This window comes from Phyllobates terribilis, unplaced genomic scaffold (genome assembly GCF_046119375.1).
Source record: "Phyllobates terribilis strain yellow unplaced genomic scaffold, ASM4611937v1 Scaffold_11__3_contigs__length_659146591, whole genome shotgun sequence".
NCBI classification, from domain to species: Eukaryota; Metazoa; Chordata; class Amphibia; order Anura; family Dendrobatidae; genus Phyllobates; species Phyllobates terribilis.
In genome coordinates, this window is record NW_027362771.1 from 416,311,903 (window position 1) to 416,328,705 (window position 16,803).

The 16,803-nt window shown below is 41.4% G+C and overlaps 1 protein-coding gene across 3 annotated transcripts in view; it reads left to right on the forward strand.

Annotated features, from left to right (window-relative positions):
* The window catches only part of PDE8A (phosphodiesterase 8A), a 364,761-nt gene that overhangs the window by 334,618 nt on the left and 13,340 nt on the right, over window positions 1-16,803 (forward strand). For all 3 annotated transcript variants that reach the window (XM_073653110.1, XM_073653108.1, XM_073653109.1), the window contains exons 14-19: window positions 189-353; window positions 3,923-3,971; window positions 4,055-4,190; window positions 8,012-8,210; window positions 10,195-10,412; window positions 11,440-11,572. In XM_073653110.1, coding sequence (XP_073509211.1) covers window positions 189-353; window positions 3,923-3,971; window positions 4,055-4,190; window positions 8,012-8,210; window positions 10,195-10,412; window positions 11,440-11,572 — 900 coding nt within the window. The remainder of the gene's footprint in view (window positions 1-188; window positions 354-3,922; window positions 3,972-4,054; window positions 4,191-8,011; window positions 8,211-10,194; window positions 10,413-11,439; window positions 11,573-16,803) is intronic.

The window sequence follows — 16,803 nt, forward strand, 5'->3', positions numbered from 1 at the left end:
AAAATTTAATTGTGAGATAAAACATTGAAAATGAGATTATGATGTTCATGAATATACAATACAAGAGCTCTGCTAGAGAGTAACTTATTTAGAATCAACCGTTTTGATTTTTGCAACATTACAAAAAAAGAACATTTCCTTTTCCTATTAGGTTTACATCTCTTGAATGTATATTTTCTGTTACCTAGGTAATAAACATCATTAATTCTGCACAAGAAAACAGCCCTATGCCAGTGGCAGAAGCTCTGGACCGAGTTCTGGAGATCTTAAGAACTACAGAATTATATTCTCCGCAGCTCGGAACCAAAGATGAGGACCCTCACACCAGTGATTTGGTTGGGGGTTTGATGACAGTAAGTGAACAGTTCAATAGTATATTTTACATGTACCGTATACAGTATATTAAATATGTAACAGTAAATGCATTATAACAAACTGTCAAGATCTATAGTCAACCTAGAGTAAATGACTTTAATTTCCAATGTTACCTGATTATTACTTATCCAGGACAAGAAAATCTGTCATTTGGATTGTGCTAAAAATGCATAAGAAGGCAAAATGAACAAATTACCAACGTCCCATTCCAATAAATGTATATTGACATTCTGCTATAGATATGTATACCCATCCTCTACATGTGTTCAAGTGTGGGTTAACAGATTGGCAGTGGTGTTATTCTCATGTCCCTGCCAGCATTCGGGAAGTGTGTGCAGAAAGTCCTGACATAGAGACCGCTGTGTCTTTCCCACATCCTCTCTGTGCGGCTGCCCATGTTAGAGGTTATTCTTCTGAGCTTTTCACAGGGTGAAAGTGTATAAGAAACCTTACCTATTTCCCAGACATGAGTGATATAGGAGAGTATGTAGGAGAATATGGAAGTCGTTACAGATTTTGGATGTCTATCTTTTGTATTTCTATTACTTGTTCTAATCACATTATGAAGTTATACAAAAGTATTAAAAATATAGAATATATCTGCAAGAATTCGGTAAGGAGTTTTGCTGAAATCTTACAAATATCTCTTTACCCCCTTCCTTCCCTTCTTCAGTATTACAGATCATACATTCAGTGCTATGAGGATATCGAAGTTCTCCGCCAACCGTTTGCCGACTCACATTAGGCTACGGTCACAGGAGAGAATCGGATTGATTATGTAAATGACACTCGGATCATACTCTGATCAGAATTTAACCCCTTCCCGACATATGATGTACCAGGACATAATATTTTGCGTTGCGTTTCCACAAATGGTACCGGTACGTCATGGCGACCGTGCGGGCACAGGGGCTGTGCCAGAGCGATCGTCACCGAGCGCTCGGCTTAAGTGATAGCGGAGATCCGGCTGTCACTGCCTGGAGCTGTGCCCGCAGTGACCAGGGCTGTTTAACCCTCTAAATGCCGCGATCAATAGCAATCACAGCATTTAGAAGCCTGGGAGAGGTAGGGGGCTCGCTCTTCTGTCTGATCGACACCCCCACGACATTCTCGCTGTGGCCCGCTGGTTGTCATGACAGCAGGAGGTCGCATGACTACCTCCTGATCTGTCAGCTACGGAGGCCTGCTTAGACCATGCCCTGAGCATGGTCTAAGAGGCTTCTGTCAGGGTAAAACTGATAGGTTTAATGCATTGCAGTGCTGATGCATTGCAATGCATTATACCAGCTATTAGAATAATAAACGTGAAAGTCCCATAGAGGGACTAAGTAAAACAGTAAAAAAAAAAAATGTTTAAAAAAATTCTAAAAATCTTTTTTAAAAAAATCGCAAAATAAAGAACAAAAAATGGAAAAAGAAATATGATACCCATAAATGTGTATTTATGTAAAAACAAAAATGAACAAAAGAAGAACACAAATCTGGTATCGCCGCATTTGGAACGACCTGATCTAAGAAGCTGTCACACTAGTTAACCCCTTCAGTGAACACCTTTAAAATAACTAGTGAAATAATATATGCAATCAAAAAGACAAATGTAATTAAAAATGGTATAGCTGAAAATGTCATCTTGTCACTCAAAAAACAAGCCCCATACAGCTCCATCTGCAGAAAAATAAAAAATACTATAGCTGTCAGAATATAGCTATGCAAAAACAATTATTTTTTCTATATAATTGTTTTTATTGTGTAAAAGCGGCAAAACATAAAAAAATTATATAAATGTAGTATCAATAAGATCACTGTGTCACTAGATGAATATATTGAGAGATGTACCGTAGTTTGTAAAAATGGGGTCACTTATGGGGGGTTCTGCTGTACTGCCACCTCAGGAGCTCTGCCAATGTGACATGGCACCCTCAAACCAGTCCAGTAAAATCTGCACTATAATATGGCGCTCCTTCCCTTCTGAGCTTTCCACTGTGCCTGAAAGATATCGTCCGATTACATGTAGGGTATGGACCTCATAGTTGTGCAATTTCTCTTATTAGCCCTTATAAAAATTTAAAATTTGCGGCTAAAACAACATTTTAGAGGTAAAAATGGTATAAAATTCTGTGAGGCAAATGTGTAGTCAATATGCTCAATGAACTCCTAGATTAATTCATTGCGGGGTGTAGCAAAGTGGGTTCACTTATGTTGGGGTCTGCTTTTCTGGCACCTCAGGGGCTCTGATGATGTGACATGGCACCCTAAAAACATTTCAGCAAAATCTGAACTTCAATATGGTGCTTCTTCCCTTCTGAGCTTTGCACTGTGCCTCAAAAGTAGTTTTAAACCACTTATGAGGTATTGGCGTACTCAGGAGAAATTGTGCTCCTATTATCCTCTCTGAAAATTAAAAACTTGGGGCCAAAGCAACATTTTTGTGGAAAAAATGGTAATTTTCCATTTACTCAGCCCATGTTATAAAATTCTGTGAATCGCCTGAGGTTTAAAAATGTTTACTACACACCTAGAATAATTTCTTAAGGGGTGTAGTTTCCAAAATGGTGTCACTTGTGGGGGTTTCCACTGGTTAGACATATCAGGTGCTCTGCAAACACGACATGGCACCCGCTATCTATTCCAGCCAATTTTGCGTTCCAAAAGTCAAATGGCGCTCCTTCTCTTCCGAGCCCTGCCATGCGCCCAAACAATAGTTTCCACCACATATGGAGTATTGGTGTACTCAGGAGAAAATGGACAGTACACTTTGTTGTGCAATTTCTCCTGTTACCCTTGTGAAAATGCAAAATTTGGTACTAAAGCATCATTTTTGTGGAAAAAAAGTAAAATTATAATTTTTAAATTCCAAATTGCTTTAATTCCAGAGAAAAACCTGAAGGGTTAATTAAACTTATTGAACGTGGTTTCACTTTGAGTGGTGCCGTTTTTAAAATGGTGTAACTTTTGGGGATTTTCTGTCACATAGGCCTCCAAAATCACTTCATATGGGATGTTGTTTCTAAAAAAAATTTTTTAACCCTCCTAACTTCCTAACAAAAATAAATTATGTTTCAAAAATGATGCTGATGTAAAGTAGACATATGGGAAATGTTTATTTATTGCGTGACACAACTCTCTGGTTTAAGGGCATAAATATTAAAAGATTGAAAATTGTAAAATTTTCGCAAAAAATCTGATATTTTCACAAACACACAAAATAGCAACCTAAATTTACCACTAACATAAAGTGCAATGTGTCACAAAAAAACAGTCCCAGGATCCCATAAAGTGACACTGGTCAGAATTATAAAATTTGGCCTGGTCAGGAAGGTGAAAACAGGCTTTCGGGTGAATGGGAGAATTCAGTGATATTGCAGTGCTTTTTTTTTTTTTTTTTTTTTCTTCTCAATAAGTTGATTGCTGTGCTTGATGCTTACTTGTATTTTTCTTGTATAGTCGATTATTATCTAGTTTAGGAAACTAAAGACTCTGCACATCGCCAATTGAAAGGATGATGGTCAACCATGTGTGAAAATCTAATTTTGCTATTTTTTTTTAGGATGGTTTAAGAAGACTTTCAGGGAACGAGTATATCTTCTCAGCAAAACGTAGGTTCTGGTCCCCTTGGTGTCTTTATTTCAGATTGTGTTATGGAACTCTATCACTGTAAACTTTATTTTCATCCGAGCAGAAGTCCATCCGTCTTCTGGGCATTTAATCTCATCTCTCTCCCTAACTGACATTCCACCTCGGATAGCTCAAGCAATGGAGAATGAAGAGGACTGGGAGTTTGATATCTTTGAATTAGAGGCTGCCACTCATAAAAGGTACTGCTACTGCTTCTATATTCTCTCTGAAGTCCGTCCATATAAAATATTCTCAAGATTTATGAACACAAAGAGCCAGATACATCAAGATGTTTTCACCAGAAACGTTTGTAAAACGCATTGAAATGTCGCAAAGAAACTTCACAACCAAAGTTGCTCAAAAATTTTACACCTGTCCCAGCCAGCTCCACTAAAGTAGGTAGAGCTGTGCCAAGCGTGGTGATTACCTCATTGCAAATTAATCAAAATTTACTCAACTTTAGGGCCATAAATTACTCCAGAAATGTATGCTAGCATAGGCCCTCGGCCATTGTAAGATGCACCTAATTGATTATTTTACTCCAGCACGCCCTTCATTAAGACTGGCATGCTCAATGCCAGTCTTAATGAATCTGGCCCACAATGTATTTTATTCTGGGGTCACCATGACCTGATGGGCACTAAAATATATAAATACTTGACTTGTAATGGTAGACTGGCATTTATGTAAGTTTAGCACAGCACCCATTATCCACTGTATGATGAGAACCCTCTTCCTCCAGCCCCGCCTCAACGGGACCAAATGAGAAGATTTTATGTTGAAGGAGTAATGCAAGATTATGAAAACAGGTCTGCTTTCTACCAGAAACATTGTCACTCTTGTCCAATGGCGATGCGCAGTGTAGCAGCACAGCCTCATTTAGGTTAATGGAGCTGAGCCTTAATATTGCATACATCCTCTGGACAGAAGTAGCGATGTCTCTTGTAGAAACTTCAGTATGACTGATGGAATGAAAATAATCTAATCTAGGAATTGTGAAATTACAAAAATTAAAGAGGTTATGCCACAAACAAAAGTATATTCTAATCAACTGGTCTTGGAATAAAAATAAACTCCACAATTGGATGTGCTTAAATAAAATGTTCCTGTGCTGAGATAATCTTATAAATGTGCACCTGCTGTGTACTGTGTAATGGCTGTGTCTGACCGTACAGTAACATGGTCTGATCATACCACAGCTCCTGAGCAGGGGAGGAAGCAAAAGAGTATACAGACAGGACAGCAGGGGATTGCAGCTGCTGCTTCCTGCTTTTAAAAAGGTTTTATCTCACAGAAAGTGAAATGTTTTATTCTCAAAATAAGCTGCAATCCCATGCTGTCCTGTCTGTATACTCTTTTCCATCATCCCCTGCCCAGGAGATGTGATATGATCAGACCATGTTCCTGTACGGTCAGACACAGCCATTACACAGTACACAGCAGGGGCACATTTATAAGATTATCTCAGCACAGGAACATTTTTATTTAAACACGTCCAATTGTGAAAGTTATTATTATTCCAAGATCTCCTGATTAAAATGTACTATTGTTTGTGGCACAACCCCTTTAATATTAGCCCAGTCCATGAATACAGCAATAAATGTAATTCCTTTTAACCACCAATAATGTAATGCTAGATAACATACATAATCCTGTATGTTATTGCTGAAAAATTGCTGAAACAAGGCCTATTTTAAGATCAGGAGAATGGAGAATCCAGGGGTTCAAACAAAAATAATCCCTTGATTCTGAAGTGAAAAATTAAGTGTCACAGTTACTCTTCTGTACATGGTTCAGGCTGCCCTAACCAGCAAAATGCTTTAAAGGGGTTTTTCCACGAACAAAAACTAATTTTAATAATTGTCTGTGTCTGACTGTGAACAGAACATACCACATCTCCTGGGCAGAGGAGGAAGCAAAAGACAATGCTGATATTACAGCATGGGATTGCAGAGGATTCATTTTGTGACGTTAAATATTTAGCTGTCTGTTTTTAAACAATATTTAACCTACAAAATCAATCCTCTGCAATCCCCTGCTGTATTGTCTGTATACTCTTTTACTTCCTCCTCTGCCCAGGAGCTGTGGTATGATCAGACCCCGTTCCGTGCACGGTCAGACACAGCCATGTATTAAAATTAACTTTTGTTCGTGGGAAAACCCCTTTAAATAGGACAAAGGCAGTGGACAAGTCTGTGTGTTTTTTGTTACAGTGTAAAAATGTAAAAATCTCACAAAATGGAGAAGCAAAGTCATGTGTAAACTGTACTGCATGGTGCTATATTGTGATACAATATATTATTTACACTTTGATTCTATTAAAGAGACTTACAGATGGAAGTGTCCCAAACACATGTGATACAAGTCTCTTTCATCAATTCCCTGTTTTGGGGGAAAAAAATACAAAAAGGCATAAAAGGATCAAAATTCTAAATATAGCTTAACCACCTCCTATAAATTGTCCCATGACTCCATTTTCTCTGCTTCTTCTCACAATCCTAATATATGCCTAGAGCTGCTGGGCTTCATTTGAAGCAGAAATTAATGATAGCAATGGCAAAATACTTTTGTGAAGAAGTAATGTAAATGTAGTGTGAGCGAATATCTGCTTCTTTGCTTGGAAGATGTTCCAGTTGACGTTTTGCATACTTGAAGTGGTCGACCACAACAGTAGCCTAGTTATCTTACACATCAGGGCATTGGTGCACTAATTTTTTTTCTTGTTTTCTATTATTCCTTATAGATTAAAAAAACAATTCTAAAACAAAATACCTTTCCACCAGATAGATAATAAATGAAAACCGAAACCCTCACTGATCCTGGGAATGGGGGCCTAAAATCTCATGTGTGACAATGGCTATAGTAATTGGATATAATTACTTTATAGACAATTAATGGATAGTTAAAGAGATTGTCCTAGATTTTAATATTGATGCCCCATGCATAGGACAGGTCATCAATATCAGATTGGTGGTGGTCCGGCGTCCCCACTGATCAGTTATTTGCTTTGAGTTGCACTGGAGCAGAAATCCGTGCTTATATCTGGGGTCACCACTGGAGCTAATAACTGCTGATATCTGGGGTTTTTGGGTTTCGGACCCATACAATTCTGATGTTTGTGGCATATCCTAAGGACTGGTCATCAATATTAGATGCACAGGCTACTTTAATGGATTCAAAGTCCCCTTTGTGACTGAAGCAGTAGAACATGTGCTCCTCTCCATTTACATTGGGGACTTTCAGATCCCTAATGGGTGGCTGTCCCAGCCGTTTGACACCTAGTGATCATGCACTTATCTAACTTGTGCATAGATGATAAATGTCCCTTGTGCAATAACCCCTTTCAGGCTGTGTTCATACCTGTGTACAGGTTCTATTTAGATCCTTTGTTACAAATTCTGAAGATTTTGTCTGGAAAATAGCTTTGCGTGCAGTGCTAGATTTCTCATCAAAGCAACATACACGGCAGTGGAAGCCAAAATACCATTGCAAGTCAAGGGTCCATTGGCGCACCACTGGGGTTTGCCAGGCAACGCATCCAGGAGAGCATTGCGGCTTCAGATTTGTGACCTCCATTCATAGCTGAACATAGCTTCTAACAATAATGTTATATATCGGTAATACTGTTGTGTATATGTAGTGATCAAAGGGTAGTTATCCGGCAACTCGTGAAATTGACTTAAAAAATAGCCTTTATTTTGAAAAAATTAAAAACATGAGACCATACTGCAAATAAAAGCGTGCAGAGGCTTATGCGTTTCGGATATGTAGATCCTTACTCGTAGCATAATACAATGTTGAAATGGAAAAACTTTTAAGGCATATGGAAAAAGTATCCGCCCACCGACTTCACCTGTTCAAAAGCTCAATTACATTGTTGTGTATATGTAGGTATTATTGTTGCTGTTCCAAAATCCCTTTATTTGTGCCTAGTTCTCCCCATTCTTATGTAATATTTTTAGTAGAGCTCTATTTTTTTTTACACTCCTTTTGAATGACTCATTTTCCTCTTTTCTTGCAGGCCTTTAGTTTATCTTGGCCTTAAAATGTTTGCGCGGTTTGGGGTTTGTTCCTTCCTTAACTGCCCAGAAGTTACCTTGAGGTCCTGGCTGCATGTCATTGAGTCCAACTACCATTCAAGCAATTCATACCATAATTCCACACATTCCGCCGATGTCTTACATGCCACTGCTTACTTCCTGTGCAAAGAGAGGGTGAAGGTAAGAAAACCCAAGGACTATTACCCGTGGTGTGGAAAATATGGCTACAGCTTTACAGTTATTGTGATATTAACATGAACACACAAGTTGACTTATCACTAGGGAAATAACCACTATTAATGAGTTCTGAGTGAATAGGAGCAGTCCTTTCTCAGGATCCTCTTCTCTCTAGGTTGGAGAGCAGTTACAAAGAGTGTCATTCGCTCTGTTGGACCTGTCCCGTCCTGCATTATCCCGCATTGTTGGGGATTTTAGCGCAGATTTTTCTGCAGATTTGCAACCGCAGATAGGGTAAAATAAAGATAAACATGTAATTCCCTTGTCCAGTCTTTTGTTATTTTCTATACCGCACAGCCTCCTGCAATGATGTCTTGTCCTTGTGACCGCTGCAGCCTGTCAGACATGATTACAGGAGATTGGATTGTACAGAGACTGGCAGAAGACTAGGTCAGGGATCCAGAAAAGAACTGGGGAAATTAAGTATAGTGCTTTTTTTTTTATTTTTCTCTATCTGCACACGGAAACCGACATACAAATCTATACCAAATCCCTCTTCATACAAGATAGGACCAGTCCAGCACAGCAGGAGATATTCTCTCTACCTGCTCTCCACACTGGCCAAGAGATGAAGATCTGATTTTTTTTAGGAGGTTGCTGCAAATGGGGTGTATTGAACTCAGTGGAAAAAATCCACAAGTCTGCAACATAAATTTAAAATTAACGACACGTGTCAATTTACATGTGGATTTTATCTGCAGCGTGTGGACAAGATTTGGTAAACTTGTATCTACTTTACTGCTACTGAAATATGGATTTCCACCAACATATCCAGCTGTCAAGTCTACAGCATATCCAGCCCTTGTAAATAACTCCTTCATGCTCAAGACTGTAATATAACAGCTAACAGGTTCCCGTTGAAGTTTTGCTGGTTATCATTGGAAACAGAAAAATGTTTGACAATAAGCTTGTTGACTGACTACTTAGCTAGGCTCCCATAATGCAGAGAATGTATGGGTACTTTGAAGTCGCTAAAAACTTACTATTCACATATATAATTGTAGCTACATTTTCACTTCCACATATGTAAAATTCTGTTTGGATTATTGTAATTAACCCTGATTATTTCATTGTAGTTGAGAATTTGTACTTTGAATTGCAACAATCGTCACTGATTAGTTCCTTTGAATATATAAAAGGATGAGGCCACGTGCAGGGAACTCGTAGGTGACTTCTAATATTCTTAATTGTATAGCAGGGGTTACATTATCCTTTAAAATACATGTCTGTGCTGCTGCAGAACCTCTCTTTTGTAGAGGCATAGTGAATTTCATATCAGCTACCAGTGTCTGCACCAGTTGTCTTGTATTACAGTATCAGCCACAATACTTCCATACACTGTCAGCCAGTTTTCCGCCCCCGTGCATTGCCACACACAAAGCTAACTAAGTGCCATCCAAAGTGTTTGTAATTGGATGTTTTTATGTACTATAAGGCTGGGGCTATGTTGCGCAGCATTAAAATCGCAGTGTCGCATTGTGACATCACATATGATTTCCTATGGTGTTGCACTGCGACCTCCTGCGACTACGACACAAAGTTGAAAATGTTCCCAAATGTGTTGGACTTTGTCGCTGATCGCAAGTCACACATGACTCACTTGCCATAAAGTTCATTGTAAGTCACATATGACTGCAACTTGCCTCCGGGTTTTTTGCTATTTGGCCCTTTTTTTTTAACAGCAAAATCAGAGCTCTAAAATAGTTGTGTGTCAGCAGGACACAGACAAGTTTCACAGAAGTGTTTTTTGCTTGACTTTTCTGAGAATTGCTGTCGCGCTACACGTCACCACATAGCCCCAGCCTAAATATAGGAATATGCAATCGTTCACTTATTCCACATTTTCCTATCGCACACTGGTAAATTCATTCTGCAAGTGTTCCTTTTATATAAGCCACCATATTAATGATGTGACCTATCTGTTTAGCAAAGCGTAGACCAGATTGACGAGGTTGCTGCTCTCATTGCTGCCACTGTTCATGACGTGGATCATCCTGGGAGAACGAATTCATTCCTATGCAATGCTGGGAGTGAACTGGCCATCCTGTACAATGACACGGCAGTGTTGGAGAGCCATCATGCAGCGCTGGCGTTCCAGCTGACCACAAGAGATGACAAGTGCAATATATTCAAAAACATGGAAAGGTAAGATGGCACAGCAGATGGTGCGCGACTAATATTTACGTGGTGGATGAAGCTTAATTTATTGCACACTTAACCAGGATGTGTTTATTTTAATAATTGATAAAATCTCTGTACTTTTATATGCCCTTATTATGCTGCAATGCTGAGATTCCTGAGCCCCAGCAACCTGGACTGACCCCACATGGTCAATATGTCAATACTCATCCATTTTCAATAATGCAGATTAAATAATATATTCTTCCATGAAATTTGAATCTATTTAAACACCGACCTAAGGCTAAGGGTGGCTTTTTGTTTATTTCCCTCTGGCATGGCAAAAAACCCCAGAGGGAAACTGTTGTGAGAATGGATTGCTATAGGGTCATTCACATTCTCCCAGTGCATTCATTTTTGCGCTGGACCTTTCAAAGAGCTGGATCAGAAAATACTATGGGGGCCTATTCGCCAAAGCTTTTATGTCACAAAAGTCGCGTAAAAGCTTTGTAAAGTCACACATTATTTGTCCAATGCTGAGTTGTACAAAAAATGGGCGACGTTTGGGGTCACTTCGGATCAGCCTCTTTGAATCAGCTTCACCGAAGCTGATCAGAGGCAGAATGAGGTATCCATCCAATTCGTGAAAAGTGGTGGTGTTTTTTATGCCAGAAATGCTGTTCCAGTCCACAACTGGAATAGCATTTCTGACACGGGGGGGCAACTCAGAAGAAGCGCCAAATTCATTAAGTGGCGTACACATCTTAATGCATTCAGCATCTCTTCTACTCTATCAAGAATAGTGGAAACCGGTGAAAAAGCCTAATGACAACTGATGCTGTTTTTACTTCAGTTGAGGCACAAGAAAATTGATTTAGATGGTTCTGCTAAATGGAAATCCAGCCTCACATATTCAAGTGGATTGTCTGACCAAAGGCTCACAGAAAGGGCCCTTAGCCTAACTATCTTTAATCTTTGTGTTTTTAGCAGCGTGCGTTTTATATATTCTACATCAATGTACATTTTCCTGTTTCGTGTTCCCTTATTTGAACAGAAATGAGTACCGGACTTTGCGCCAAGCAATTATTGACATGGTTTTAGCAACAGAAATGACAAAGCACTTTGAACATGTCAACAAGTTTGTCAACAGCATCAATAAGCCATTAGCAGCATTGGAGGAGAACGGGGTGAGCAGGGCTGTGAATTACTTCACTGTAAAATATTTCTTGAATGTTGCTTCTAAATGTGTAAGTAATGCCGAACACGGCAGAAATGTAAAGGTACAGTATTTCCAGAAGCATGGATTTTTGGAATATATTACTTTTTTATTTTTGTTCTCAAGCAAATGATATGCACAAGAAGCTATGTATTGTATAATTATTTATTATTATAGCGCCATTTATTCCATGGCGCTTTACATGTGAAAATAATAATAAAAAAAAAGTACAATAATCTTAAACAATACAAGTTACCGACTTGGTACAGGAGGAGAAAGTACCAGCCCACGAGGGCTCACAGTTTACAAATATAGTGCAAAGTCCCTATACATGTTAGGCTTGTGTAAGAAAGCACATCAATAAAAGTGTATAAAACCAAACTATTTTATATCCAGAATGAAATGTGAATTATACAACTGATAAAACCGATAACCATTCACAAAATCATTCTGATATTACAACAAATATTCATACATTCCTTAAAAGGAATCTGTCAGCAGGTTTTTGCTACCTCATCTGAGAGCAACCTGATAAAGGCAAAGAGACCCTGAATCCAACGATGTGTCACTTAGATTACTGGATTACAGCTTTTCTGACACCATCAGAGCTTTTAGATTTAGCAATGCAGCAGAGCTGAGAAAGCTAACCCCACCCACACCACAGCTAACCCCGCCCACACCAGGCTCGACATGTACATTGTCTATTGACACTTCACCCTCCAACTTGGAGACACTGTATCTCACATGTGATCAAAAAACTGCTTAGATCTACTTGTTCTTTCTCTACATTATGCTTACAATGGTTCCTAATGTCATAAGATTAGCATTTTGTTTGGCTTGAAGTCAATGTATTCTTTAAGAGCAAGCACTGGAGTGTCATCTTCTGATTGTATATATTGGATGTCTTTAGCAAATGATGAGATTGACTCTTGGAGATGTGCATCCATAAAGAAATGGCAAGAAAAATGTGCGTTGTCATTAACCTAGAGAAAGTCTTGATGAGCATATGAAGAGTGTTCTCCAGAATGCCTATTTTTTTATTGTTGCTTGTGGACTATAAGGCTATGTTCCCACATGTTGTGTTTTTTTTCAGTCAAAAATCTGCAGCAAAGCTGATCTCTGGCAGGAAATCAGCTGTATCAAATCTGCCGATTTTGCTTTGGTTTTTTATGCATTTTTTAAGCGTTTTTTCACGGTCCTTCTATCTCTGTTTATGTATGTACATAAAGTTCTGTGAGAAAAAAGAACCCCATTCTATTTTGCCTTCACTCGATCCTTCCTATGGGTGAAAAAACGCTGAAAGAAGTGACATGCTCTATATTCCAAAAACCCAACCAAGGCACAAAATACACAGCAAAAAAAAATGTGTGAACAGAGAATTCTGGTTTCTCATAGACTTTGCTGGTACTGCAAAACGCAGCTGAAAATTTGACATAAAAATCTGCAGCAAAATATGCTGCAAAACACAACAGATGGGAACATAGCCTAAATTGGAAAGGGTTTTTGTCTTTTATTTCTGCTTTCCTTCATATGTTTAACTATAAGGCTATGTGCCCACGATGCAGAAATGCTCAGGATTTTTTTCCCCTCACCCATGACAGCACACCTTGAGAGAGGGATCCGCCCCACCAAGGACAGGAAACAGTCTGAAATAAAAGGGCGGTACCTCTCCCTCGCTTCAGTTGGTTTCCTGTCCTTGATGGGAACCTGTCTGAAGAAAGGTGTCTTACTTACCTGGGCCTGTTCCGGTGTGGAAGAGCGGGCACCTGCCTGTGCACCGGGTTCCGGGTCCCAGAAGCGCCGTCCGCGGTTCCCTGGAGTCGTGTCCGAGCGGGCGCAGGCAGTGAGGGGGGCTCCAGCTCGCCGCAGACCGCTGCGCTGTCCTCTCCCTGCTGCAGGCTCCTGGCTGGTCGCACGCCGGGAGCAGCGTCTTCCGGGTATGACGCGCCTGACGTCACGGCGCAGTGCACGCTGGGAGAGGCATGCCCGATGACGTCGGAGGGCGGCACCCGGATCCAAGATGGCGGCGCCCTGTGAGCGCTTGCCGGCCGGCTTTTTTCAAAAATCGGCCGGTGGGTGTCAGGAGGGGGGAGGACACATGGACCGGAGGAGGTCCGGATGTGCCCTATTTAAGGTGGGGGAGTTCTCCTGACAAGCTCTGCTTATGCTCAAGCTCATGGTGTAGCAGCTATGGCAGACCAGGACAGCCAGGAGCCGCAGCAGCTGACCCGTCCACCTCATCAACGCCAGCAGAAGATGCAGTCGGACACCTCGCACATGGACGGCCGCTCCAGCAACCGCAGCGGCAGCAGGAGGAGTAAGGTGTCGGATGCTTCAGGGCCATGCAGAAGGGATTCATCTTATGTCCTGCCACAGCCTCCAAATCCGGTACCCTTTTGTGACTTCAGGGGTGAGTAATCTTCGTGAATGTCACTTAATAGTAATGGAAAGTTATTTTGTGCTTCATTCCTTAGGAACCTAAGAAGAGTAGCGCCAAAAAGAAGCACAGGGTTTGCGCCTTATGCCAGGCCCCCATTTCCATAGATTGGCCGAAACAGCTTTGTGCAAGCTGTATTAACCAAACTATAGCGGAGAGCACCCCGGATTTCGCTTCTAATTTGAGGTCCATAATCCGTTCAGAGGTGCAGGATTCCCTGAAAGGCTTGCTAAAGGGGAAAAAGAGATCCCATAAAGATATCTCCTCCGACTATGATTTATCCTCCCAGCCAGAGGATCTTTGCCTCAGTGATTCGGCATCCTCCTCTTCATCAGACAATGGTAGGCCCTGTTTCCCTATTGAGGATAATGACAAGTTGGTCAGAGCGGTCAGATCTACCATGGGGTTGAGGGAGAAAAAGGCAGCCAGGTCCCTGGAAGACATTATGTTCGCAGGCCTGGAGGAAAAAAGACGCTCCTTTCCAGTGAATCCCAAAATTCAGACCCTTATAGACCGGGAATGGAGGCAGGAGTATTGCCCTCATCCTCTAAAAGGAGGTACCCCTTCGAGGATAGTGTCTGAGACCTGAGACAAAATTCCTAAAGTTGACGGGTCTGTCGCCCGATCATCCAAAAGATCGTCCCTACCCCTGGAAGATTCCGGCAGTCTAAAGGATGCTCTGGATAAGAAGGCAGATTCCTTCCTGCGTCACACCTGGGAAGCAGCAGCAGGGGGCCTGAAGCCAGCAGTAGCAGGCACTTGTGTCGCTAGGTCACTTATGGTGTGGCTTCAGCAATTAGGAGACCAGCTCAAGGATAAAAAGATGTCCAGAGATAAAATCCTCTCCAATCTGCCTTTGCTACAAGCAGCATCTGCTTTTTTGGCCTACTCCTCAGCGGATTCAGTTAAACTCGCTGCCAGGTCTGCAAATTTGTCTAATGCTGCCAGACGAGCCCTGTGGCTCAAGGGTTGCCCAGGAGACCTACAATCTAAGCATAAGCTTTGTTCTCTTCCTTGTGATGGTAAACTTTTGTTTGGCCAAAAAAAAAGGTCCTATTTTCGGAGGAAGAGATTTAACCGGGGTCGCCCTCCGGGACAAAGGAAAAGATGGGAGCCCAGATCTAAAAAGAACTCTGGTTACATGTTTGGAGGACCATCCTCCAGTAGCAAAAAATCTCCCCAATGACGCGAGGCTAGAGGTCGGGGGAAGGCTTTCCCATTTTATCCCAGCTTGGGAAGCCATCACTTCAAATCCCTGGGTGTTGAATATCCTAAAGAACGGCCTAAAGATACGCTTCAATCAGGTCCCTCACCGAACCTTCGTGATCACCTCCAGGAGGAAGTCCAGGGAGGAGCAGATGGCTCTAGAATCGGAAGTGTTAGACTTAGTCAACAAGCGGGTCCTTCACGAAGTTCCAGTCTCACAATGGGGACGGGGATTTTATTCCCCCCTGTTCGTGATAAAAAAAACAAATGGGTCTTTAAGGACCATTATCAACCTCAAAAGTCTAAATCAGCTGATAAACAACAAGACTTTCAAGATTGAATCAGTGAACTCTGCAGTAAAACTCCTACACCACAATTGTTTCATGGCAGTTATAGACCTAAAAGATGCCTACTATTACGTCCCAATCCATCCAGACTACCGGAAGTACCTAAGGGTAGCCCTGTTCATCCAAGGGCAATTGAGACATTTCCAATTCACTGCCCTACCTTTTGGGCTCTGGATAGCACCGAGAGTGTTTACAAAGGTTATAGCGGAGGTGACTGCTTTTCTCCGAATCAAGAACGTGGTGATTGTTCTCTATCTGGACAACTTTCTGATAATAGGGAAATCAGAGGACCACTGTTCCTCTCAACTTTTAGAGGTCAGAACAGCTTTACATCACCTGGGGTGGTTAATAAATATTCAAAAATCAAAGCTATCCCCCTCAAGGACTCAGATCTTTCTGGGCTTGACCCTAGATTCCCAACACCAATCCTGTTTCATCCCGGAAGGCAAGGTTTGCAAAATAATCAGCCTGGTCTCAAGGGCCATAAGGTCTCCCGTGATGTCCTTGAGAGAAGCAATGTCCCTACTAGGCTCCATGACTTCCTGTCTCCCGGCAGTCAAATGGGCCCAGAGTCATATGAGGCTTCTTCAGTGGGAGGTTCTGTTAGCACAGAAATCCTTCAACGGACATTTAGGAAAAAGACTATCTCTTTCTTTGGAGACAGTAAACTCCCTCTCCTGGTGGACAAACAGGGAGAATCTGACCGCAGACTTACAGTGGTCCAAACCAGTCGACCACACAATTACAACAGATGCAAGTGGCTCCGGCGGGGGGGGGTCACCTAGCAGAGCTGTCAGTTCAGGGGCTCTGGCTACGTCACGAAAAAGAAGCGTCATCAAACCTAAAGGAGCTTTTGGCAGTAGAGAAATCCCTGATAGGCTTCCTTCCCCACATACAGGGTCGCCATGTCCAGATCAGGTCTGACAATCTGACAACGGTGGCTTATATAAATCACCAGGGAGGGACAAGATCTCGCTCCCTTATGGTAGTGGCAAACAGGATCCTGCATCTAGCAGAACAGCATCTCCCATCCCTCAGCGCTCTTTTCATCTGGGGGGGTAGAAAATTCAAGGGCAGATTTCCTCAGTCGCCACACTTTAAGACAAGGAGAGTGGGCTCTAAACCCGATAGTCTTCCAACAGATTATCCAGCTATGGGGGTCACATGACATAGATTTGTTCGCCACCAGGGCGAACAGGAAGGTGGAGAGAT